Source organism: Trichosurus vulpecula, chromosome 1 (genome assembly GCF_011100635.1).
Source record: "Trichosurus vulpecula isolate mTriVul1 chromosome 1, mTriVul1.pri, whole genome shotgun sequence".
In the NCBI taxonomy this organism is placed as follows: domain Eukaryota; kingdom Metazoa; phylum Chordata; class Mammalia; order Diprotodontia; family Phalangeridae; genus Trichosurus; species Trichosurus vulpecula.
Genome location: NC_050573.1, coordinates 481,809,063 through 481,836,736, shown reverse-complemented (window position 1 = coordinate 481,836,736; position 27,674 = coordinate 481,809,063). Strand labels below are relative to the sequence as shown.

Here is a 27,674-nt window from a genome sequence, read left to right as displayed (position 1 = left end):
ATAATAGTCAATAAACATTTATTGAGCACCATATGCCAAGCACACTGTCTGGAGATATAAAGGAAAAAGACAGTCCCTGCCCTGAAGGGGCTCACAATTTAAACTATTACAACCACTTCAGCCAAGACTATAATAAAAAAGAACCTGGAACCAGACATTCTAATCACTATGACAAAGTATTAAATGAAGATTTTCAAAAACATGAAGTGTGCTTCTCACAGTGACTGGCACATGGAAGGTGCTTAATAAATATTTGTCAAAACTGAACAGAATAACTGATGAGTGAAGGAAGAGCTGTTCCACTTAATTTATTTCTCCTTTTTTTTTTTCCTGCAAAGGAGATTGATATATAAGCTGGAAATGACAGCAGAAAATGCTAATAGGGAATTGACAAGATAAGTCAAGATAAGTAAGGAGACAGAAAAAGAACACTCAGACGAATGACAAAGTACTGAAAGAAATGGTGCGTGTGAATCTGGAGTATTCTTTGAAAAACAATGTAGGGTGGAGAAGTATTGTGTAGGACTAGAGGGCAAATATTTTCCTGACTTAAAAAAAAGAAAATGGAATCTTGAAGATATAGGCTATCTAGTAAGCTTGACTTTTGATTCCTAGCAAAATTCTAGAGTTTATCATCAGAACTTCACCAAGTACAGGTAGTCCTTCTACACCATACATTTTTTGGCAATGATACTAGAACATTAGATCAGGGAAATACTGTAGCCATAGTCTTCTAGATTTTAAGCAATGTATGTGGCAAAAATTTCTCAACAATATCATAAAGAGACTCAGAAGAGACTGAATGTTCAGACCTAGTCACAAATGGTTTGAAGATGACTTGGAAAGATGTCTACAGCGGAGTGACCAAAGGATCTATGCTTATTGTTCTTTTTTTTTTTTAAAACATTTTAAAAGCCAAAAATGTGGATAAAGTCACAGATGTCATGTTTATCAAATCTGCAAAGCTGGGAAGAACAGCTATTATGCTGACAGCCAGGATCCAAACATACTGTATTGACAGTCAGGATCCAAAAAGATCTTGACAGGGTAGAACGCTGGGTTGAATCAAGTAAGATGAAATTTAACAGGAATAAATGTATACTTGGGTGCAAAAACAACAACTTCACAAGTACAAAATGGGAGAAACATGGCTTCATCAGCTGATCTGAAAAAGATCTGGGGGTTTAGTGGAAGCTGATATGGTAAACAAAAAAGCTAATATGACCATAGCGTGCATTAATAAGACAGCTTCCAAGAATAAGTACCTGATCCTACTGTATCTTATCCTGGCTAGACCTCATGAGGAATACAACAACCTCATTTTAAGAAGGACATTAATAAGCTGAAGAGTGTTCAGAGGAGAGCAGGCACAGTAGTGAAGGGACTTGAGTTCAAGCCATTAGAGCACTGACTGAAGGAAATGAGAATGTTTACTGGAGAAGACTCAATGGAGATATCATAGCTGTCTAAGGATATGAAGGGTTGTCATATGGATGATTTACATTTATTCTGCTTGTCCCAGAGGGAAACACTAGCAACAACAGGTGAAACTTGCACAGGCAGGTCTAGGCTTGACCATATGTTAAGCCAGATAATTAGAACAGTAAAACAGATCTCCTCAGTAGGCTATTGTTCAGTAGGCTATTGTTTTTCTCTTACAGGAAGTCTTCAAGCAGAAGTCAGAAGACTTTGTGTTGAGCAAGTTGTTAGAGGTATGGTTTGGACCAGACAGCCTTTCAAGTTCTGTGAATTTCTGTGACCTCAGTAGTTTGCAGTAGCTTATTACACAACTCCAATGCTCTGTAACCAGTTCTGATTGGTCATCTGATAGAATTAAAAAGAAGACTCAACAGAGTTATGGCCATGGAAAATTAGTGGTACACAGCATAAACTTTAAGAGCCACATAGATCTCATAGAAATGGCTTCAGTAACAGGCTGGCTAAAAGGAAGCTTCAGAAATGTAGCAAAGGAATACCAATTCTAAAAAAAGAAATGCTGCTCTAGAAAATAGTGTTATTTTATTATGTATTTTGTATAGGTAATTCATAACACCATTGAGTGCATGATTGTAAATCCATTCATGTTTTTTTATCCTTCATACCTTGAAGATATTTTGAGAAGGGCACAAAAATATAGAGGGATGCATATTGACTTCTATTCAACTACATAATTCAAAATAAAATGCCCGGATAAGGCCAAAATCTTCTACTTGTTCTGAACTACTTCTGTCCTCTTATGTACATTTTTAAAAGTTTCAATGGCCTTTTTTGGGGGGGAGGGGATGGACAATACTTTTGTTTAACTCACCCTTCCTATTAACTGCCCCCCAACATTAATGGGGGGAGGGCAGAACCTTATATGTCTGATTTGCTTGTGACTATTCACATCCCTCCCCCTATCATCCTCACTTGTTTGTTCAGGCTGATAAGTTTTTATAACAAATTTTGTGTTTAATCTTCATTCCAGAAGAAAATGAGGTTCATCTGAGGCCTACACTCATCACCATCCACGTGGGACACTCTCTGGCAGTTCAGAGCAAGGGGCTTCGCAGACCCTTAGACTTAGATTGTTTTCCTAGTCTGAATGCTGGTTGTTGCCTGAGGCTCACTGCTACTCCTGAGGGCTTCCTCAGGAGAGTTCTCTGTTCCTGCTACCTCTGGACACAGAAGCTTGCAGGCTACACAGGTCTCTGGTCATCTCTGATCATGCTGAGACTGGCTTTGTTTGAAGGACTCCCTTTCTTACCACCCATGGGCTGACTTTCTGTGATGTTCTGAGTGATTCTGTAGTTTCTCATTAGATTTTTTTTTTTGGTCAGTATTTGCTCTAATTCAAACTTTGTTTTTCCTATTGCTTCTATGAAGCCTTAGTCTCTCTCCTGAGCTCCAATTCAGCATCATCAACTTTCTATTGGAAATTTGGAACTATAAGCACCTCATACTTAATATCTCCCAAACAGAACTCCTCATTTCCATCCCTTCCCCAATCTATCCTTATTCTGACCTACTTTGTTATTAAGGCACCACCATTCTTTCAGTCCCCCAGGTTAAGAAACTAACTCAGTGTTATACCTAATGCCTCATTTTCATCCACTCCAAAATGCAGTTACCAAATGTTATGGTTTCTCACCTCCATACTAACTTTTGAATCCATCCACTTTTCTCTATCCACAAAGCTACCATTTAAAAAATTCAGACCTTCATAATTTTTAAAAAACTTTTTAGGGGCAGCTAGGTAGTTCAGTGAGTAGAGCACTGGCCCTGGAGTCAGGAGGACCTGAGTTCAAATCTGACCTCTTGACACTTGGCACATTTACTAGCTGTGTGACCTTGGGCAAGTCACTTAACCCCAATTGCCCTGCCTTTCCCTCCTACCCCCCAAAATAAGAAAAAAACCTTTTAAAAAATTGTATTTAACTAGCCAAAATCTGCCTTCTCGCATCTCCCTTACCAAAATTTCCCCTCTCCCAACTAAGAATATGAGAAAAACAAAATATTATAGTCAAACAAATTTCTATATTGGCCAGGTCAAAAAAAATGTTACATTCTGCATTCTGAGTCCTTCACCTCCCTCAAGAAATAGGAAGCATGTTTAATCATTAGTCTTCTGGAATTGAGGTTGGTTTTTTTCCTAAGAGTTTAGCACAATAGTATTATGTTACATCTATATACCATAACTTGCTCTTCTATCCCCCAATTTATGAGTATTCCCTTCAAATTCCCATTCTTTGCTACTTGAAAGATCTAGAAACATTTTTGTACATCTTCAGAGTTTGTTTTGCTTAGTATTAGTCCCTCAATCTGCTCTTCCTCTAATTCCCTACTGGGTGAAACATATTTCTGTACACAACTATATGTATAGTTTTCCTTTTTCTGATCAGTTCAGATGAGGGTGAGGTTTAATAGCCAACTGTTTCTCTTTCTTCCCTCCCTACTTGTAAAGATGTCTACTTGGGCACTCTGATTATGAGATCATTTTTCCTAACTTTCCTCTGCCTCCCCCTCCTCCAACCTAGTGTATTCCTCTTCTCTATTCTTTTAAGATCATCAAGACAGAACCACTCCTAAGTTTTGTCTAACTGGACTCAATCAATAACCTATGATGATGAAAGAGCTCTGAAGGAGCTATCATCTCCCCAAAACTGAAAGTACATAAGTTTATTTTTATGTAGTCCTTTATCACTGCTCATTCATGTTTACCTTGTTATGTTTCTCTTCATTCTCTTCAACTTCAAAGTTTCTATGTAGCTCTGGTCTTTTTATAACGAATAGTTGGAAGTCTTTTATTTCATTAAAGATCCATTTCCTTCCCTATAACATTATACTCAGTCGCTGCTGTGGTACTTCTTGGTTGTAAGTGGACTTCACAGCTCCTTCAAAGCAGTGGTTGCTAAATCATGCGTGATCTTGACTGTGGCTCCTCAGTACTTGAAGATTTCCTTCTTTCTGGCTGTTTGCAGTATTTTCTTTCTTTGACCTAGAAACTCTGGGTTTAGACTACCATATTCTTGGGAGTGTTGGGGGACAGTTTCTCTTAAGGGGTGATTGGTGGATTCTTTTTATTTCTACTTTGCCCTCTAATTGTAAGAGATCTGGGTAGTTTTAAGATTTCTTGAAATAGGATGTTTAGGTTCTTTTTTGGCCATAGCATTCAGGTAGTTCAAGGATTCTTAATTTTTTTCCCTTTATCTTTTCTTCCCCCAGTCAGTTGCTTTTCCGATGAAATATCTTTTTTTTAAAGCCCTTTGACTTCATTTTAATATTTCTTATTGCCTCATGGAGTATTTGGCCCATTTTAATTTTCAGGTGGACAAAACTTTATACCTTCTGTTCCAGGTTGTAAATTCCCTGTCCAATTCTTCCTTCTAGAGTTCTCATTTCTTTTCCAATTTCTCGCATAGGCATTCTCATTTTATTCATTAAAAAGATTTTAAAACTTCACACACACACACACACACACACACACACACTTTATTTCACCCAGGAATTCTAGGTGAATTTTTATCAAAGCTGCATTTTTCTTCAAGGCTTTGCTTGTAGATGTTTTGAAGTCATTCTCTTCTTCTAGGTCAGTACCTTGGCTGTTCTTGCTACTATAATAACTCTTTACAGAGGGATTCTTTTTCTGTTTGCTCATTCTTCTAGCATCCTTCCTAACTTCAGACTTGATGTTAGGGATGGGCTCTGCTACATTTCGGGAAGGAAGGCTAGACTGGTTCTCTTGTTGCTTTCTTGTGCCAAGTGTGGTTAATCCAGGACAGGTAACAAGAGACAGGTAAAAAACAGCAAGCATTCAATGCTCCCCAAATGGTCACATCCAGGGAAAAATGTGATTGCTCACTTCCCATTGCTAACCCCGGTCTGAGTTATGAAAGTTCATGACCCAAATTTGCATTAAGTAAGAATAGCCTGCTGCTAGACTAAGTCCCTATCAACTCTGTGGGCTCAAGCAGCAGAATTGAAGGGTCCCCTTTGGTCTGGTATTCCAGTCATGGTTATTCTTTTGCAGGCTGGGATAGATGCTGGAAATGAGACCTCACTCTGTGCCTGGAGTCTGGGAATAACAGCCACACTGGTGCTGCTGGCTACTTCCTTTCTTAGTATGCTGCCCAGGATTTCCTTAAGAACACATTCTTTCTGGTCAGGTCCCCTTCTCAGTCTTTTCTGGATCTGTGACTCAGAATTTGCTAGTGAGTAACAAAGCTGCTAGCTGGCACCTGTGGTGTCTCTGTACGGGTCTAATGGTATCCTGGTATGGGTCTGGTACCTTCTCTTGTCCTGGTGCACAGCCTCTCCCTAAGTACTGAAGTTTTCCTGTACTTACCATGTCTCTAATGTCTGCATACTTCTCTGTCTTCTTACATCAAGTTGGGATGGACAAATGACTCAATGCAGCCTTTTCTAATTTCTCCATCAGGATTCGGTCTGGTATATTTTCTAAATTTGTTGGAAGAAGTTTTATGGAGAAGCTCCTGGTAATAGTTTCTACCACTCTGCCATTTTGGCTCTGCCTCTGCCTTTACCACTTTTCACCTGGACTATTGCAATAGTCTCTTAAGGAGCCTATTTAAAGTAAAATTTGTTCTAAAAAATGCTTCTTTATAGTAAACAAAAGATACAGTATATTCATATGTCTTCTATACCTTTTAGTCAATCATGTGATTGTAAAGAAATGGTTTACAGCAAAGGTGTCAAAAATGCAGCCTGGACCACACATGGCCCACAATGTTTCTGAGTATGGTCTGAGTAACATGAAAACATAATTGGGAAATATTTAACAAAATAAAGATACAATAAAACATAGATAATATTACATTTTAAAACTAAGTCAACAACGCAGTCTGCAAGGATTCTTATGTGTGGTTCAGTGGCCCTCACTCCTATTTGAGTTTGACACCACCGGTCTATAGCAGAATATCATTTGTGAAAATATTCCTATTTTTTTTAAAAAAAAACAACACAATATCAAACATGCCTGCTGTTTGTTATGGATTGTTCTCAAAGATTTGGCAGAAATGGAAAACTATATACAGGCACACAAGTTCATGGCTATCTTGGTTGCCTTTTCGGAAAATAATTAAGTTCATGATTTTTTCAAGTGTTCAGTATCTTAAGACTCCATTATTGCATGCCTTAAATTTTGTTGCCTCCAGAAAGGATTTCCTCTATGTATACATATTTGGTAAAGTCCAGCTATTACTCTCATCTTTGGGTTTTTTTTTAAAGTGTAATTATATTTCTCCATGAAGTTCAGAGGACTAAGGAGTTAGAATATAAATTTGATGGCAACTCTGTCATTTGTAGGGTAAATGTTATTAAAATCTTTGTGGATAAAAAAATAGAACTTTAATGGGGTCAATCTTGTATTACTAAAATAATTATTAATATTAATTATAATTGAGTATACACTACATATCAATAGCAATCCACATAATTGAAAGCACTTTTTTTTACATACTTAAGTCATCTGATTACTCTACTACAAGGCTCCCCAACTAGTGAATCATAATCAACTGAATCTTGTTGACTGACAGGTGACAACTACTACATTCTTTCCTTTAAATAGAATGTAAGGACCTTGGGTATAGGGACCGTTTTGTTTTTGTATTGTTATCCCCTGGCACAGTTCCTCACAGTACAGATAAGACAAATGCTTGCTGAACCAAATGGCTTCTGGATAATTCCAATATATTTGTTTTTTCTTAAGGCTTTAGGTAAATAGACAAGTTTCTTCAAAGAAATAGAGATGGTTGCTCCACTATAACTGACAATACAATAAAAACTCAATAAGATCCTAGAGCCCAGACCAAAGACAGAGGGCAGAATGAAAATTACTTTAATTTATTAACATAATTTGTGGCACTACAGTATAGTGGATAAAGAACTAACCTCTACTGAAGACCTGGGTTCACAGTGGTTATGTGACTCTGACTATAAGGCTGCAAAGCAGTTGCTAAGATACACTGGCAGATGGAGTTTCCTAACCAGTGATTTCCCTACACAGAAAAATTTACAGATTTGAAACAAAAATCCCCCAACCCACGATTGTGGTAAAGTGCAAATTTAGGTCAAAACACAATTATATGACTGTTTTATCTACCCACTAAGTATGAAATCTTGAAGTAAATGCAGTGATAGAACAGTAGAAAGAAACCTCTATTTAGAGTCAGAATAACTAGGTGTGAATTCTGGCTTTGGTTCCACGTGTGTCCTTGATCAAGTTTCTAACTTCTCCAGGTCTGTTTCCTTATCTATAAAATGAAAAGATAGGGCCCTAGAAGGGCCCTAGCTCTAAATATGAGCATATGTCAATGTATCAATGATCCCACCAGTGTCTCTCTCCACTAGCACAGACTGTTAACCAACCATGCTTTTTTATCTGGTGTTGATTCTTGTCCATGATCTCCTACAGATTTTTCTATGACCCAGTGTTTAGAAGGATTTCCTTTAGGTCTTTTATACTTTAAAGGGACAAGTACAGAATTTTTTGGGGGGCGGGGGACTGGGGAAAAGGGACAAATGCTACCTGTATAACTAATCTCTCACTTTCACTACAGAACCGAACTATCTCATTTTCTGCTCATACATCTTGTTGAAAATGATCATTATGTCACTTCTTACAAGGAGGTAAGTAATTTAATAAAATTCAATTAAAATTCATTTAAGTGCCTACTATGTTCAAGGCATTCAAAGAGATAACATAATAGAATGGAATCATAAAGAACTACATTCAAGTCCTGCCTCTGATGCACATTATTCATTAACCATAGTAAAATCACTTGACCTCTAAGTGCTCCAAGCAAGTCTCTAAGATTTTAAGTAGTAACAAGTTTCTGAGAGGCACTGGACAGTAATAATACTAAGACAGAAACAAATAAAAATTCCTACTCAATTCTAGGTCCAGGTCAACATTCCTCTGCAGGGACATACAGAGTACTTTTATAACTCAAAGGACTAGTCACTCTACTAAATGTCACAGTACTGGCTTTAAGAACATTTCATTAATTTACTTTGCCCTACAGAGACTGTCATACCTACTTCTTTTGAATAATGATGAATCTCACTGAGGCAGCAAAATAATATTTGGAGACTTGATGCAATTAGCATAGTACTATTTGCAAATAGGAGCATCTGGAGTACCTCACCATTTAAATGGAATTCCTCTTCCATCTTGACCTTGGCACAAGGTATCCTCTATGGTAAAAAACTCTTTGACAAATATTTAGCTCCCTGTTTTATGCCTCAGTTGACACTGATGCCTTGCTTAATCTATATTGCTGTGTTACCAAGGAATCTCATAAGATTTTAATACACATATGAGACTCATTGTTAGAGGGCACCCTTTAAAGTTCCATTCTATTCTGCTGACTCAAATGCTATTTTGAGAGAAACAAAAACACAGCAGAATTTCATATTTCTGTACCTTTCAGTACTGTTCAGATGTGATCTGAAACCAGAAAAGTTTGTAAAAGCTCACCTATTTCTTTCACATTTTCATCAAGGATACCCTTTATATAAACCATTTTCATAAAGATGAAAAAAAGTAGGCATGTGAGTTGGTATTTGTTGGTGTCTTCCTAATTGCCTTTTTTGAACATTAATATTATCTATAATATTTGTCTATAGCTTGTCTCCCTGTGATATCTTGTATGAGAGCCCAAACATCAGAAAATAAGTTACACTTAGGTAATTAATACTTAGATTTCATGTACCTAGAGCTACCTCCTAACTAGCAAAATGCCAACCTTGACTGTATACTTTAAACTATTAGTTTTTAAGACTTAGTTAGTTGGGACTGCTTGGTCTCTCCTCCACACTCAGGCTACTCTGTTTCTGATGGCCAAAGCCCAAAAATCACTGAAGCCTCTACCTCCTCCTTGTCTTCTGCTCCTCTCTCTTGGCCCAAATTACCACCTTCTCCTCACGCCTGAAACTCTCAGTAGTTTTGGCCAGAAAAATCCAGAGTCAGAGCCAAGGCCATGGTTGAGCCACAGAGCATCCACCCGTGGAACTCCTTGGAAGAAGTTAGGATGCAGATGGATAATGTAGCTTCTCATTAATCAAACTTCTGGAGGCCACATTTGCTGTATCAAGATAGGTGGAAGAGCTTGCATTCAAGGTACTGAAAATGTACATTTCCTTAAAACAAAGCAGGGTTTTCTGAAAGATGGCTATTAATTTCCTGAAAACTGAAAATGAACTAGAAGCTGGAATACTTACTGTTTTAGGAAATTGGGAGGTGAGGGTGGGGAAGAAATGCTACCCAGATAATATTTCTTCCCCACATATAGCATTTGTACCCATAAATGTAGGAGACTTTATTTCCAACAGTTCTAGGTATCTATGGGACTTTGTTTTGTAAATGAATAATAAGACTTTACTTGTATGGTTATCCTGCTTTAAAAGGGAAAAAAAAAGACAATTTTTACTATAGATAATATTTGGTTAATCCTTTTCCTGAGTTACTTTATATAGACTAAACTTTAACAAGTTTATTTTACTTTTAAAGGCAAGTTAATTTTGTTTGTGATTTGTGAAAATCAGAATTATAACAGCTTAGAGTCTTATAATGCATTAAAGTTTACAAATAACTTCCCTCACAACAAGCTGCCCTTGGGAGTAGGTAATACAGGTATTTTATTTTAGTGCTTCAGGAGATCTGTGACCTACATGTGGATACTCCCTCCAACAATACAGATTACAACCCATCCATGGCTCTTCTTCCTGTGTGGCTCTTATTCATGTGCTCTCAGAGACCTACTGGAGACACTCACAGTCATGCTGAAGGTCTTCCTTGGGGCCTTTTAACAGTGCCTGTGCAATACCCAGGGTTTACTTTTACTATCTGACTGGCCTACCTTCATTTTTGATGCTGCATCTCCTACATATGTATAGATGTAATAAATGAGCACTTTTAAAAGCACAGATGATGAAAGGCTGAAAATTTTTTATGAAGCCTAGGACTTCATTTAAAACATTTTCAAAAGCTGCATGGGAAGCTTGTATATTTCTTTCCCATATGCTTTCTTCTCTATGTGTTTCTCTATGTAACTGCATTCTTTACTGATGATTAGTTTTTTATATTTGATCTTTATGTATTGCTATTTTTGAAAATGCCTCATTGCCCTTAGAGTTCCATGATATTACTTAATTTTTGTTTGTTTTTATTTCTTCAAATTTTTACAAATACATTTTAATTCATGTCTTCTGTTTCTTATATCTTCATAGTTATCTCAAATGCCCCTCCTCTTCCCTCTCTCAGAGAACTATACCATATGACAAACAGTATTTTCTTAGACAGGAAAAAAATCAGCACAATGGACTGATACATTGAACAAGTCTGAAAACATGAGCAATGTGCAGTATCTGTGGACCTACCACCTTCATAAAGGAGTAGGTTGGGGCAGTCCTCTCATATCGCTTCATTTGTGTTCTGTTTAAACTTTGTAATTTTTTAACACTCACCTTTGATTTTTTTTTGGCATGTGGTTCTTTCCATGTACATTGTTGTAGTTATTGTGTATAATGTTTCTTGGCTTTTACTTCACTCTGAATTGGTTCATATAGACCTTTCCATGCTTCTTTGTATTCATCACACACAATTTCTTACAGCAAATTTGTATTTTGTTACATTCACATACTACAATTTGTTTAGCCATTCCCCAAATGATAGGTATCTACATTGTTTCTAATTATTTGCCATCACAAAATGTACTACTATATTTCCCTTGGATACAACAGACACTTCCCCAAACCTACACGCTACAAAGTTTAATTCCCTAAGTCAGTTAAGAAAAGATACTTAATAGCATGATTCTGAAAATTTTTTTAGATGGTTGTAGATAGTTTACGTTTCTCTTGAAATCCAATTGTTCCTATTATTTTACCATTTTTATAGTGGTATTTATATATTATGTATGTGCCTTAAGAGGCTGACCCCAAATACATAATATACTTTATTAATTTAAATACAATTTCTCCTTTCACATAGTTCTACATTTTGTAGAACTAATCAACAGAAGCAAGGACAATTTTTGTGAATTTATGTTACATACTACTATGTTAATGTTACCTCAATTATTTTTTGATTCGCCAGAGTTTTCTAAGTAAGCCATCCTTTTATCCAAAAGGATAATTTGCCTCCTTTTTACTTATGCTTATTGCCTTAATTTATTTTGTTGTCTTACTGTTACAGCTAGTATTTGTAGAATTATGTGAAAAAAGATAGGCATCTTTGCTTTACCCTCATGTGTAAGTTGCAACAAATAACAAATTAGGAACTATGAAGAACAAGAGAAAAGGCCAAACACCAAAAAAAAAAAAATCTCTGGTCAAAAAGGAAGATGGTTTGGCCCAAAAGATTCAAGGCTTTTACTCTTTTGCATTTGTCTAAGAGCTCTTGTGAGCTCTTTATGACCTATCTTTAGGCCAATATAATTTAATAAAACGGTTCTATGAAAGGCTGGAGAACAAGTAGGTAGAAAGGGCAATAGAAGTGATAAAGCAATGACGCTGAAGAAGAGGATCTGGGTTCAAATCCTGCCTCTGTTGCTTATTACTTGTGTGACCAAGTTATTTGTCTCCTTGGACATCACTTCCTCAAAAATGGAGGCATTGGGGAGGCTGGACTTTAATGTTCCTTCTAGCTCTAAATGACCCTAAGGATCTTGAATAGCTTAAAATTCTAATTTATGTGTAAGCTGTAAGAAATAAACATTAAATTAAATTAATAAAATTGCCAAAGGTCTAGCACATCTTTTGCTAAGAGCCTTCTTTAGATTTCCAATGGATTTGACTGAAAGACATGCTGACATCAACCTACAATTACTGTCCAAGTATCTAGATCTCTTGACATTCAGTTAGTTCTTTTAGATGCTTATATACTTAGATGCTATATGACATTTGGTGTACATATATGTGTGTATGTGTGTGTGTGTGTGTGTGTGTGTGTATGTCTGTCTCTAAGTGTACTTAATATTGATGCACTATCTATGGTGCCTTTAAACATAACAGTTTTCCCATTTGTTTCTCAAGAATAATACATTTCATTGTTGTCTTATCCAAAATAATCACCACTCTTATTTGTTTTTATTCAGCTGAAGCGTAAATTTTCTTCTCACTCTTCATTTTAACTTCATATGAATTTTAAAGCTTTAAATGAGTTTCTTGTACAAAACAAATTTGGGATTTTAGTTTCTAATTGATTTTGCAACTTCCTTTTTTTTAGGTTAAGTTCTACTTATTCAAGGTTAAAACAGCTAAGTTTGTTTTCCCTTCATCAAATCCTATGATGTTAATTTTTTAAAAATTTGCACTCATTACCTGCAGCTTATGTTGCTTGAAATAAGCCACACATGGTCTCATCTGTCCCCCTCAGCCAAGGCTCATTACTTCCCTTCCTAGCTCAGACTCTAATCACTACATCAAAAAAATCAACCCTAGGCTGCTGTGTCTAGCTTTACTAAAAGTAACCCATGTAATAACCTCCTAGAAGAAACCTCCACCCTCCTTTTCTCAGCCCAGATAAGTACATGGCTAATGAGTTCTCCTTTCCTAACCTAGTCCCTTTTTTATGAATACCTTTCACCTGTGGTGTCTTGATTTAAGGAAATATTAAAAGTCACCTTTATGCCCATCTTCCCTCCTCTTAGACACTTTTGTCTAATTACCCAAGACCACAGGTATTGTTCTCTATTACTTCAATAACACATAGGCAAGGTGGGACTACCAAGGGAAATGGTCTTGTATTTTTCCTTATAGCATGTATAACATGTACTGATTTCTTAGAACTTTCAAATTATTTTGACATGTTTACATTTTGTGAGTTCCTTTTGCCCACTGAGTTTGTATTCCAAAATTCTGCTCACCTTTGCTTTGGCTTTGAAAGTCTACAAGTCATTCTATTAACAATCGATCTTTTTCCCAAATGCTTTTTTTTTCCTCCTAGGATTATAGTGGTATAAACTAAATAGCCATTGAGGATTTATTACAGGATTATTTTTCATTTTTTATTTTCTATTAGTCTTGAATGATTCAGACTGGTGTCCTTTGGTAAGTGAGGCTGTCTACATCTTGTTGCTTCAAAGACTTTCTTTGATCACCAAACTTTGGAGCTTGGCATCTGTATTTCTGGATGAATTAAAGCTAGGATTCTTCTTTGTGGGTAGCCTATTGATTCTGCTGAATTGCATACTCTGTCCTCTAGTTTTAATTCTTCTGACCAATTTCCTTTTGCTATTTACTGAAATACATTTGTCTTTTTTTGTTTCACTGTGTTTTTCTGAGGGCCAAGGATCCTTAAGATTGCTTCAGTGCACTCTTTTATCAGTCAGTTGCTTTGGTTTGTAAAAATCTCACACAGTCTTCTAATTTTACTGTCTTTTGATCTTCTCTAATGTTTTTTGTTGTGTTTGTATATTTGTCTTTCATTCTTTTCCTACTGTTGTGTTAAATCTTTCAACTTTCTGTATGTATGGCTTATTTCTAGAAACTGAAAAAGAAAGTTCACAAGCAGTACAAAATACATTTGATCCTCCTAGAATTGCCAGTGGTAATTTGGAAAAATCAGTGCTTGAAACAAATCTGAATGGTCTGGTAGCTGCTTCAACTTTGTTGATTCCTTACTCCTCCAGATGTAAACCACCAATTGCATTGTCAAGTTCTTTTTTATACCTCTAGATTTAATCTGTATCTGTTCCTTTAATTATTCAGCTATTGAGCAAATCCTGGGGTCTAGTAGTTTCCTTTTCATATCTGAATTTGTAACTGTAGTCATGACAATTATTTCCATTTTCTGCTGAGTGTTTTGCCTTGTATTCTTTTACCTCACAATCTTCATTGCATTAAGTCTTTCTTATTTACTCATTTCTTTAGTCTCTCCATTGATTTTTTCATGAGATTTTCATTATGAGTTTTTTTCCTTTTTTACTTTGTTCTTTTAATTTTGGGGGGGGCATTTCTTTTGGGTCTGAGGTGATAAATAGGAAAGGGGTTTCATATATAATATCTTACTCAACATCTTGTCAAGTTCCCCCAGAAAAGCATGCTTTTTACAACACTAATCTTTGCAAACCTTTTACAAGTTTACTTTTAATAGTGCTTATTCATTAAGGAAACTTAAGTTTTCAGAGATAGAAAAGATATATATTGGCATTAAAGCACAAAAGAAAAAAAATCTCGAGTCTAAAGACCAGCTGGGATGGTTCAGAATAAAATAAAGTATTGTATTTCAAGTGCATATTGCCAGTTATAGACCGTCCCAAAAGTCTTAGTGCCGTTTAAAGCTATTAAAGACTTTTGGGAGATCTTGTAGTGTACATATTCTCAAAGCTTCAAGGCTTCCCAACAGGTACACAGTGACAGTGCATATTCATACATATAATAATTACATTACAATGAACTGAACCCATTGCAATCAAAAACTTAAAATTGAAAACAACTTAGCTATACTTTTAAAAAGTACATCTTTATAATAAAACTCATTTATACATTATTTTAAATTTTGCAAAGTACTTTACATCTATGACCTTGTTTGAACCTTTTAACAACCATGTGAGGTAGGTGCTATTATTACTCCCATTTTATAGAAGAGGAAATTAAGGCTGTGAAATGCTAAGTGACTTGCCCAGGGTCAAGAAGCATCTAAGGAAGGGTTTATCACAAATTATATATGAAACTTTCTATTTAAGTAATAAGGATTCTAGCCATTCAAATACAAAATAGGAAAGGAATGCATCCTATTTCATCTGTACCAAAGTTCACTAGTGGCATTCTTTTACTCATTCTTTAATTAAAGTTACGTGAATTACTGAGTTTTTAAATGATCTATGTACCCTTTTTATCCAAACTGGCCTCTTTATGCCACTTAATATATGTTTGAACTCCTTTCCTCCACCTGCTTAGGGAATGCAAATGGATTTTAATATTATCCCAACTTTTATTTCACATTAAGAAATAATGCCAACTACCTCTGTAAATAAGATGAGGAAAATAAAGCTGGAGAAAGAGAAATAATACAATAGAAAGATATGAAATCTATAGAGGGAAGAAACTGAAAAACAAGTTGTTATGACAAAGAACTGCACTGTAATTCCCTTTCATGTGTGTTCAAGGATACTGCCAAACCACCCTGACTGGAATGGCAACAAATCTCGACTGTGGTACAAATAAAAGGTTACTGTGGTCCCTCTGGCAAATGCCCCTACTTTATCTATTGCTGGAGTAGCAAAAGCACAGAAGGTTGCTTGAAACCTCTTCTACCCTACCTGCTTATGTGTTAGCCTGGCATTGATTACTGAGACAATGTTAATAGATAATTCAGGATATTTATTACTTTTGTTTGTGATTTCATCAGCGTAGGGAACTCCTAGTGAGCCTGGAAAACTCCATCCCTGATGAAGGCAACTCAGTTAAAATGAAACCACCAAAATGACCAATCCTTTACATGAGTCAGACCTCATATTTCACAGGTAACCCACTACAGTAATTATTCTTTTATCCATAAATATGTATTTCTAAATTAAGAATTGGTATTCTTACTAGGGCAGAAGATATAAGCATTCAAAATATGTACCTAAAAACATTCCCTGTTTTCAATTTAATCACTCTCAAAATTGATTAACTGGTTGGGTTTTTGGGGGGATGGGTGGGTGTTAAACATTTATAACTTTAGTAATAATTGATAGTAGGTTAATGCTATATGAAATGTATGCCCAATAAAATTCCTATTCTGCTGAAACACATATGTACACCCATATATGGGGGATGGGTGGTGGTGGTGGTACAATTCAACATACCCTGTTTGGAAAGAGTATTCTGGGTTATCTTCTTCAGGACCACTACTGTTACTCTGTAGTTCAGGTTCATGTTCCTCTTTTCCTGGTAGAGTCTCCCAGCTTTCATCACTTGAAGACTGATCTTTTTCTCTAGCAGAAAAATGAGGCAAAGAAGCAGACCATTCCCCATCACTGCATTCTGAACTGCAAATTTATCATAGAGAGAAAAAGCTGGTCATCATTGGTCATCTGATATTTATCTTACAGTTTTAACCACATATTAGAGTATACAGTAGATAATATAGTTTACTAAAATCCAAGATCAGAAACATTTATCTTTAACTAATTACATGTAAATTTGAATGAATTTTCCATAAGTTTAGCAACACATATATTTAAAGAAATATAAACATGTTAAAAATGAAAACAGCATGAAGCAAATTTCATTTGTGTTTTTTCTTCACAGTTATGATTTCATAGTGTCTAGATTAGTTTGTTTGTATATTTAAACTGATTTCAAATAAGTCTTTCTAAAATACAATTTCCCAAACATAAATTAAATGCACATTCAACATGGTAATATTTTAAATATTTAGATTAAATGTTCCTCTTACCCACTGTAAGATGAACATAAAAGATGATACCAATAAAACACAGCAATATTAGCCTGACCTTTGAAAGAACAGCAGAGATAACTTGCAATGTATTAGGCCCAAAGGACAGAAGGTGGTAGGAAATGCTGCTTTCAGGAAGAACTATGGCTTCAAATTAGCTGAAGGCCTCCCAGCTACATTTGGATCATACTTGGCTATAATGTGTGAAATTCTCTGACTCAAAAAACAATCCTCTCCAAAGCAAAGCAAAACAAAACAAAACAAAAAACCCCATCAGGTCATTAAACTATTACTGTCACTCATTTTTATCCTTCTGATATGCTCATGATCACCAATCTCATCAACTCCCAAAAATTAAATTACTGTCAATTTTATAGTCTTTAACATTCATTACTCAAGTCTTCTTTTCTAGAGAAAATCAGGGTAATTTTATGATAATCAATTATGACTTTTTTTTTTTGAAAATTCATCCTCCTTTATCACAGAGGATTCCCCTTTGGTGGTGTTGTGCCAAGAAAACCCCAAATGGGGTCACAGAGTTGGACAAGACTAAAATGCCTGAATAGCAACAACAAAATTGTCTGGTAATCCTCCAGATGGTGGTGAGGTCTCTGCTCCTATGACTTTATTTACCACTCTCCAGTAGAGTTTAGGATGGGAAACACTGCTATCATGTGAGAGGAATGAGTCCAAAATAACTGAGATTTTTAAGCCTGGATGGTTTTTACAATAGTAGTAGCTAAGAGAACCAAGGAAATTCTAATGAGAAAAAGAAGGAGGAAAACAGCTAAGTTTAGTTTTGGACATGTTAATCTGAAGTGACATTTGCATTTGGAAATGTTCACCAGGTATCTGAAAAAGCAGAATGAAACCTAGGCTCGAGATGCAGACTTGGGAATTGTTCACAGAGAAATAACTAGTCAAGTTGCAAGAGTGATTGAAATATTCGTGATTAGAAGCACAAGGAAAGGAACAAAGAGAGCTTAGAGCTAAACTTTGGGGTACATTTATATTTAGCTGAGAAAAAAAGAAAGAGAAGCCAATCCAGAGAATAAGTAATCAGAAATGTAGGAGAATCAAGACAGTAAAGTGTCACAGAAGTTAATGAAAGTTTTTTTTTTTCTTTAAAGGGAGTGTTTAATATTGTCAATGGTGAGAGGCAGGTCAAACAGAATGAGGATTGAGACAAGATTATTGGATCATTTGAAAAGGATTTCTTTGGTGAGTTCCAGAATTAAATTTCATCAGAATGAAAAAAAAAATTATACTGCAGGAGGTCAGAAAGGGATTTGCTAGTGAGGAAAGAAATAGTACAGTACTGGTAGGAGAAGGGCAAAGAAAGGATTCTTCCTTCCCATCTCCCAAGATAGAGAATACTTGTGCATGTTCGAAAGGCAAAGGAGAAATCCATGAAGAAGGTGAGACTTAAGAAAACAGGGGAGATAGAAAAATAGTAAGATCTTCTAGGAGCAGAAGCAAATGACAGTGAGGGCAAACGTAGAAGAATGGGTCTTGGAAAGAAAGAGGAATATCTTTTCTATGACAAAGGAGAGAAGGAAGGATTGTGTAGATAAAAAGGTACTTCAAGGTAAAGACGGGCAAACTCATACTTAATGGTTCCAATGACCTTACTAGTAGTAGAGTCCATTCAAGAGAACTGAGGACAAGAGGGGAGTGGAGAAGATTTAAAATAAATGTTTAAAATGACTTGTATGCAAAGTAATAAAGGGAACACTAAAAAAAGGCTGGTTACGCAATAGTGACAACTCCTTTTTTATGTTCCTTGTCCTATATTTGAAAAACATGTTAATTATTTATTATTTCTCTATGGAAAACATTTTACCAGTGATGTCATATTGGCATGAGCCAGAGAAAAAAAGAATTTATGAACAATTAAAAATTAGTATACTATTAAAAGGATAATGAAGAAGCACATAGGAAGAGCATGCTGCCACACACACAGAAAGAACTACGAAGAAGCAGAATAAAGGATGTCATCAAAAAAGTAAGATCAATGAAGATAAGCAATTCACATGGCAAGAGAAAACAATGATAGCCAGTTTATGTGCTCCACTGATACAGTTGTTATGTCAAGAGAAAGCAATGAAAGGCCTCAGCATGTTTGGATGGTCCTACTGTGTTGAACTTATAAGCGGACATAGAGAAAGATCACACAAGATGGGCAGTGCTTGGATGGGATGTAATCTGTGTTGTTGGAAGGTACAACAGTGCAGATACAAATCGCAAATCAATTTGAATAAGAAGAAATGAATTTAAGTTACTTTTTTTCCAAATCTGTCTGCAAAGGATAATATTCCCCTGAAAATGAGTTCTCTTCTCACTCCAAAGGTTCAAAATCATAGAATCATTATTTAAAGTAGCTTTGCAAATAATCTTTCTTCCAGGGCAAATAATGAACTAGCTTAATAGAAATGGGCTAATTTTATTTTATTATTCTTATAGAAAGGCATTTGGGGGAGAGCCATCTATTAGTAAGAGCACTGCAAAAGATGGTAAAATATACACACTCTAAAAAACAATTCTGTAGTTTTAAGAAATTTATTTTCGGAGTAACCTTTAACAGATTCAAAGTTGAGACAGTCATGTCCTGATTTTGAATCATCTTGGGGACAGAACTTGGAAAGAATGTAATAAGGGCAAAACACATTCAACTATAAGGATTACAGGACTAAAAACCTTTGCTTTATAAGAATATCCTAAGGGAAAGTAAAAGTTCTTCTGGGTACAACAGATTTTAGTGAATGTTCACTATTCAAACAAAAATGGGATAGTTATTTGCTTTGGGTGCCTATAGCACTTTGTATTATGCTTGTGGTACTTAAAACACTACAGTAAAAAATGTGGAATTAATTGGTCTGGATTTTCAGTTTCCACCTTTAAAAATTTTTTCAAAATCGTTTCATTCATTGTGGACAGAATTCTTTCTAAAATCAATTACATGATTCCTTGTCTTCTGGAACAGCTTATACGTTTCCCCTATCAATTCAAAACTAGCAGCTATAAATTCTAACTACGGTCAAGCTTCTACCTTTTACTGACCATTTCTCCTTTGTAATTTGGTCTTTTCAATTGGCTTTGGGTTTGGAAATGTGGTATAGAAGAATTCTAAATCTGGTGTCAGGAAAACCTGAGTGCAATTCTTGCCACAGACACATACTAGCTGTATGACTAGGAAAATAAGTTAACCTGTCTCAGTTTCCTCACCTGTAAAATGTAGATAGAAATTGCACCTAGTACATAGTGACTGTAAGGAACAATTGAGTTATTTTTGGAAAACATATAACTAAGTTGGTTAGGATTTTACATAAAATAAGTTTTCAGAGAGGTAATACACATTACGAATAAAGTGCACAAGTTTTAAAATGCGTGGACTCTGTGATAGTCATGTAGTACTATATAACAACAGAACATAAATTTTTAAAATACACACATTTTGCCATGATTGATTCTATGCTTTGGAGCTGAAGGTTTTTGGCTTATTTCATGGTTCCTGGCTTTTTCCTGGGAAGTTCAGGCGGCCAGATTGCTGAATTTCAGGCAAGTGAAATGTTATGGTACTGGTACGGTAGGTTGTAAACACTTTGAGGTTAGGAACTATACATTACATACCTTTATTTCTCCAGAATTTATAGAACACTGCCTTCCTCATAAATTTTTTTAAATAAATATTTGTTACAACTGCTGTAGAGGGAACTTGTACTTCAGGTAGGATAGGGAGTAGATGACCTCTTTCTCAACTAAGATTCAATGAATGAATCTGAAATCCAGTCATCCTTGTGCAGCTGGTTCTCAAAAACATATTATTACTTTTTGTAAACACTTGTCCACAGAGGCTGAGATTATAAAAAGGGTCTTTCAAAATTAAGGTCTTGGGAGAGGAGGAAGGCAAGAAATAAGCAGAGACAAGCAGGGCAGTTCTGAAAGCTACAGGTTGAACTTATATAATGAAAAAACTGCAAGCCGTACATAACAAAGGCATGCAATTTCATGTAAAGCTTTTTCTATCCTACTATGTAAATTGAAATGCCTATTTTATTTGGTGTTTGCTAAGTTCAGAATAATCACTTTTTTAAAGCAAGAAAAAAAACTAAGATATTGGCTCCCTGAGGTTACTGAAATTCTCATTTTAAATGGGTAGAGTATTAACTCTAGCTTTCTGGTCCAGTTCTAAGTGTGGTAATTGTATGAAGGTTATTAAAAAAATATTTTGTAGTCCTAATTTAATAGTGAATTGCTCAGTTCCTGTTGGCCTTTAGCAATTTTATACCAGAGTTGCATCTGCCCTAAATAGTGTTAATATTTCAGTTGTGATTTAAGTGAATACTTAGGGGGTTTTTAAGGAAGAAAAAGAGATCATACATTCATTAAAATATATATGATTACCTAAAGAAAATAACTACTTTGTTTATATTTTAAAATGGAATATACCCAAAGATACTATATAAAATTTCCGTAATCTATAAATGTCTTGTTAAACTTCAGCTAGGCTCTAGATGAGAGTTCTTTCCCTTGTAACTATTATACATAAACATGCCTGTAAAAAGAAATAAGCTAACACTCACTAGAGTTTTTATGAAACAAGAAAAAAAAATCTTAACAGGCAAATGAAGCTCGAATCATTTATATTTCTCTTCTCAGACTGCTTAGGGTGGGTTTCCTATGCTTCCTTTTCAACAATCTGCTACTGTTAAACAGAAAAGGCTGCACTAAAAACACTGTCAAGAGGAGCCAGTAGCAAAATCAAAGAAAGGGAGAAGGGAGGGTATGAGGAGTTAAAGTACAATAATGAAAAGGGGGGACAGAGAAGGAAAGTTGAATTATTTTTGGAAATTATACAGGTTGTTGAAGTAAATACCAAAATACGTATTTGTTATGCTAAAGGCTTGTGTATGAACAAGTTAGCAGAATCTCAATTACAGGTACAATTCCATTCTTTTTTACGCCATTTTTTGGTAAATTTCTAAAAGAAATATCAAATGTTTTTGATGTTTCAATATGCCTGCTTAAGTGAGAATGCTGCGATATTAGCATCAGTCATTTAGAATTTGAGACAGCTCTTCTAGCATAGGCTCTTTAAACTAATGCATCAACTAATGAAGCCTCCCCTCTCCCCATTCTCCTACCTTCAAGATTTTCTATTCTAAATTAAAATCTTGCATTTGACAACACATAATGGCATAATATTTAGGAAGTATATTAAGGAAAAATTATTAAGAATTATACAGAAAAGGGGGTTGAACTGAACTGGATGACCTCTAAGATCCCTTTCAATTATAAATCTATGAATTCCTTAACACTAAAGATTCAATATTTAAAAGGTAAAAATAAGTTCTTCTTGCTAACCAAATATTTATTTGCTAGAAAATAATTTTAAGAGAGCAATAATCCCTTGTTTTCATTTCTCCCAATCGTTTTGAGATTGCCCATCAAATTCACTGACTTTTATTTTCCTCAGCATTGATACCTATTAGAATGCAAGCTCTTTTCAGGTCAGGGATAGTGTCTCATTAGTACCTAGATATCCCTCAGCCTGTTCATTAAACATATTATGTAATCAATAAATGTTAAACTAGGAGTGACATGACACCTGACTTGATGGTAAGAAAATAATACATATAGAACTCTTCCCTTTTTTAAGAGTCGTATGTTCTATGAAAGAACAAGAAATAAAAAAAACTCACAGTGGAAATGTGAAATTACTGTTGGTTTAGGAGGGGAGAATAATTCCCAAAACTACAAATCTTCATTCTGCCAAGGGCATTCAGTTGCTTCCAGCACAAAATTAGGTACTGTCCAAGGCAATCAGGGGTATTCAGAAACCAGAAGCATTAGGGGGAAAAAAAGGCAAATCATCTAGGCAACAAAATTAAACAAGAATTCTCAATTTTTATGGTTAACGAACTAAGTTTCCCCTTTTCTTTAAAACAAAAATATTTCTACAATAGGTCAACTTTAGACTAGTAAAATATGCAACATCTTAGATAGATTAAAGGCTTACATATACAAATATTATTAATTCTCAATTACCATTGTAACATTTTTTACACCCCATTCTGCAGTATATATAAAAGAAATGTGGTTTTGACAGGTTTCAATATATCTGTTTAGAATTCTGCAATGTTAAGGCTCCATCATTTAGAGTTTTAGACAATGGCCCAACTCCTTGAGGGCGGGGACTGTTGCCCTTTTGTTTTTGTAATAGCTCATTCTCTGACCCTGTTAGCAGATTAACTGGGAATTTAACTTAACTTCATGCTTGCTTGGTAAAATCATTCCATTCAACACAATTATATAATAGAACTCTATTTCTAGTTGAGAAGAAGGGCTTACCTATCTTCACCTTTGTAGTAGTATCTGCAATAATCTTCAAAACTATTCCAAAAAGTGTTATCATCTACAATGGCTTGCCTTTCTTGAACAGTTACAGTTTCTGGTTTAATTTGGTTATATTTCATTTTCTTTTGTGCACCTTCATAGTCTCTTGGGTCAAAGAACATGCTTGAATTTTTTTTGTCTTTAAAGCTTCTCAAAAGACCTTCTGAATGGATTTCCTCGGCTTCTGAGTTCTCTCGCCATCTCTCGATATTGCTTTTTTCATCCTCATCACTACTAAAAAGATTTTTCCTGTCCAACTGGCTTGAACCTGCCTGTTTTCTAACTTTGGGTCTCACTACCAATTCAGATGAATTTCCCTGATTCTTCTTTCCATCACTGGTATTTAATTCATTATGAACATCCACCGGAGTTCTGATTGGAACTTCAATTAAATTTTTCCTCTGTCTCTCACAACTGGAATAGTTTAGATATTTCTTTGCAACAGTTTCATCTTCGGCAGAAGCCCTCTCAAGTGTCCTGTTATTGTGATGTACAAATTCAGTATCACTACTGGAATATTTCACTAATGATGCTGGGGCTCTTTCTTCAAACCCTTCTCTTAAATTATAAGTGGAGAACTTAGATTGTAAACCACTGAGAGAATCTACCCCCTTTTCCAGGTCAGACAGCATATCATCCAATGTTTCCTGAAATTTGCCAGTTTCCATTTTTACTGTGGAAATACCAATTTGGCTATTGTCCTCTCCATCACTGCTATCTGGCTCATAAGAGTCAATATTTACAAAAGCAATTCCATTTTTGACATAAGAAACATTATACTTTCTTGGAGTATACCTTGACGAGTAATCAGAACTATTATCAAGATTCAAACTGCTCCCTGAAGTCTCACTGCCTTCCAAACTATGATGTATAGCAGAAAATGGTGATGGACTTCTCTCAGTAGCTTGAGTCAGTGCTGCTCTACAAATGGGAATTTCAGCTCCAGCATTTTCTAATAAAGGTATGCCTGATAATGAAGGGCGAACTTGAACCAGTGGACTGCAGCCTTCATAGGAGAATGTAAGAAAACATATTTAGAGAAAGGTAATAAAATTTGATTCAATAATATTCAATGAGAAATCTATACCAGCCACATACCCACTTAACTCGATAAATAAGTTTCTTTGAGTCACTTACCTATCACGTCCACTTGCTTCCACAAGTATTTTACCAATAAGAGTACTTCCCTAAATTCATCTACATTTGGGGGAGTTGGGGGTGGGGCTCTCTCATGACTCCAGCTGGAAACCTGGGTGATTAACTTGCTAAAAGAGTCACAATAATGAACCTGTCCACATTATCACATTCTGTCAATCTCCTCTATTAGTATTCTATAGCTGACTTTGCACTTGGCTCCCACCACTAATATTTTTCAGCAGACAAAAGAGAGTGGACAATGACCTTGGTCAGCTTGTCAGAAAATTAAGTTTTTTCTATTATTTTATTCAATAAATCAGTGGGAATGGCATATAAGAACTGATTATTGAAAAATTAGCAATAAGAAGAATAGCTTAATCACACATTTTGGCTTTAATTTAACATCTTGAAAAACTATTTTCATCTACTACTTGCTATTATCAAAGATCAAGTTATGCTTATAACAATGATATAAAATGCTAATGATAAAAAACAGATTTTGCACACATTTGATAAAGATTTTACAGAATTGGGAAATCTGCCACATTTTGTTGTCAATCAGAAAATAATAGCTGCAAATATTTCATAACAGATTCAGCTCAATAAGAGAGTAGTGCAATGTACTTTATATTATTAATGATAATAATGGCAATACCACCTTGAGGTTTTCTTGGTGAAGATTATTTTTAATTTAATCTTGTGAGATGTGAGGTACTCCTACTGGGATTTAACTATGACTTGCTAAAGTAGGGCTATCTTTCAGCAATAGAAAAAATAGAGGTGTTAGAATAAAAGAAACTATATAACTGTAAAATATGATCAACTACAGTGATTATTAATTAGAAAAACTTATCACTGAAATGTTTAATCTGAGACAGATATTCACTTAAGTAGTCAGTTTTAATTATTAAAGTAAAAAAACCTAGAATGGAACTAGGTTTGCTCATGTCCGAAGGAAAAAAAAACACCACAATCCAAAGAATGAAATCAAAGGTGACATTTTTAAAATACTTTTAAAATAAACGAATATTTAACAAAGTCTAATAACAAAAGTTTTGGTTACCTGTATTACTTGGTATTTATATTAAAGATAAGAAAATCATGGCAATCTACTAATATATACATAGGCCATTTAGAATTAAAGATATCATTAGGAATAAGAATAAAATTAAGAAAACATGTAAATGCAAGACGGAGAAAAATTAGTATATAGCCTTTTCTTAAATTAACTTTTCGTAATAAAAGATACCTGGAAAGGCTATTAGAGGACTTAGAATTATTCTGTGTTGTTGTGGTGGGTCGAACTAGGACCAATGTCTGAAGTTAAAGGAAGGCAGATTTTGGCACAATAAAAGAAGAAACTTTTAATTATTAAACACTGTCAAGGATATGGGATATTCTGCCTCTACTTTGATACTCTAGGTGTTCCAATAGGCTAGAAACAAAACAACTGTCAGAGCTGATGAAGAGTTGATTTCTGTAATTGTCTGGAGGCTAGATAAGACAACCCAGATTGAGGGCTTGTTATAACTGGTGAGAACCTGAGAAATCTGGTCCAACCTCTCATTTTACAAATGAGGAAACTAAGGTCAAGAGAACTGAAGTACATTTCCCAAGGTCACATAGGTAGTTACTCAACAAACTAGGGTCTCCTAGTCCTAATCCTTTGTTTTCTTATATCATACCAAATTATACCTTAAAACTTTAAGGGGTTCTGTGATTATATAAATATTTAGATCACTCTTTTGAAGGGACATAATTACTGTTATGACAATAGTTGTACTTTAATTATCTGCCCTATTTTACTACTTTCTTTTCTTAAAACATACTAAAAATATTAAACTTAATTTAAAAATGCTGTGCCCTGTGGTAAAATATTTAGGGCTCAGTTCACTCAGAACTACAGAAAAAAGTAAACTAAACTATACGTAATCTCAAAGAATATTTTAAAAATTAACCATTCATAATGTATAAAATCATCATGTCACTACTCACATGATGCCTTTTTCTTTTGAACATCATCTAGTTCCAGTCCTTCACATTCACCACTCTGTTGAATTGAGCTCCTTTCTTGATTGGTTAAAGATGGTTTAAAACTGACATATGCATGTCTTCTTCCGTATCTCCTGCCTGTTATTGTCTGATAGCCTCCAGCTGGTTTTGGCCAGGTAGGTTTTCCAGATTCCTGACCCATTGCTGAAAAAGTTTGAAAAAAAAATGGACATACCTAATTAAATTAGAAAGGATGAGGAGAATGTCTTATTTAGAAAAGAGATGTCAAACATGTTAGTCCACAGGCCACACATTCCTGAGTAGGATCTGAATCAGATTAAAATGTAATTTGGAAATATTTAACAAAATTGCAAAAAAGTTAACAAGATAAATAAAAATACAATAAAACATAGTATTACATTTTAAAACCAAGTCAATATGCAGAGGTCTTTACATACGGATTAGTGGCACCCATTTCTATTTGAGTTTTGGCCCCATTTTGATTTGGTCTAGAAGAATGGGGGAATAGGCAAATTTTTTAATATCTTAGTAGTATCTAAATCGATAATGTTCAGCAGTCAAGAGAAGAGATACTTTTACCTATATATCACAATAGGATATAGGAACTTTTATTTTGGTGGCTTAAAAAATAAGTCACTTACACTATCCTATGTCAAACAGAGTAATACTATAGGCTGACTGGATCACAGATAAAGATTTAGAAGAGACTTTAGAGACCATCTGGTTAAACATTCTTATTTTAAAGATAAGGAAAATGAGGCACAAGGAGGCTATGTGTACAGTAATGGATAATAAACAGCCATTATCATAGGACATAATTTAAAATACTTAACATGAAGTCAAATATTAGAAAGTCACTTTCCAATTGCAACTGAAAGAAAACCTACTATGACTCTCTACTTAGGAAATGAGGGAGATGAATTACACCAGAAGTCTCCAAAGTAAGGCATACAAGACGATGCTTTGAGGTGCATGAAAAAAATTAGACTGAGGAAAGTAGCACAACTGTCCGGTACCTATGCAACTGCCAATTATCTCTGCTTCTCTCTCTCCCTGTCTGTACAAAATTCAGAGTGCACTGAGTGGTAAGTCAGCTGTGCACATACTTTCCCAAGCAAGAAAGCTGGCAGGCAGTTATTCCTCCACCACAGCCACAGTAAACACTTCATGTCTCCAGGTCCCGGCTTTGCAAACAACCTGGACTCCAGGGGGGCGATGCTACAACAGGAACCAAGTGAGA

At 35.2% G+C, this 27,674-nt stretch overlaps 1 protein-coding gene across 5 annotated transcripts in view; it reads right to left on the bottom strand.

The window, feature by feature from the left end:
* Nucleotides 1-27,674, bottom strand: part of PJA2 (praja ring finger ubiquitin ligase 2) — a 116,923-nt gene that overhangs the window by 34,762 nt on the left and 54,487 nt on the right. For all 5 annotated transcript variants that reach the window (XM_036736047.1, XM_036736065.1, XM_036736079.1 and 2 more), the window contains 3 exons: nt 26,417-26,617; nt 23,240-24,290; nt 16,296-16,478 (listed from right to left, as the gene is read on the bottom strand). In XM_036736047.1, the coding sequence (XP_036591942.1) occupies nt 16,296-16,478; nt 23,240-24,290; nt 26,417-26,615 (1,433 nt within the window). In that variant the 5' untranslated portion in view covers nt 26,616-26,617. The remainder of the gene's footprint in view (nt 1-16,295; nt 16,479-23,239; nt 24,291-26,416; nt 26,618-27,674) is intronic.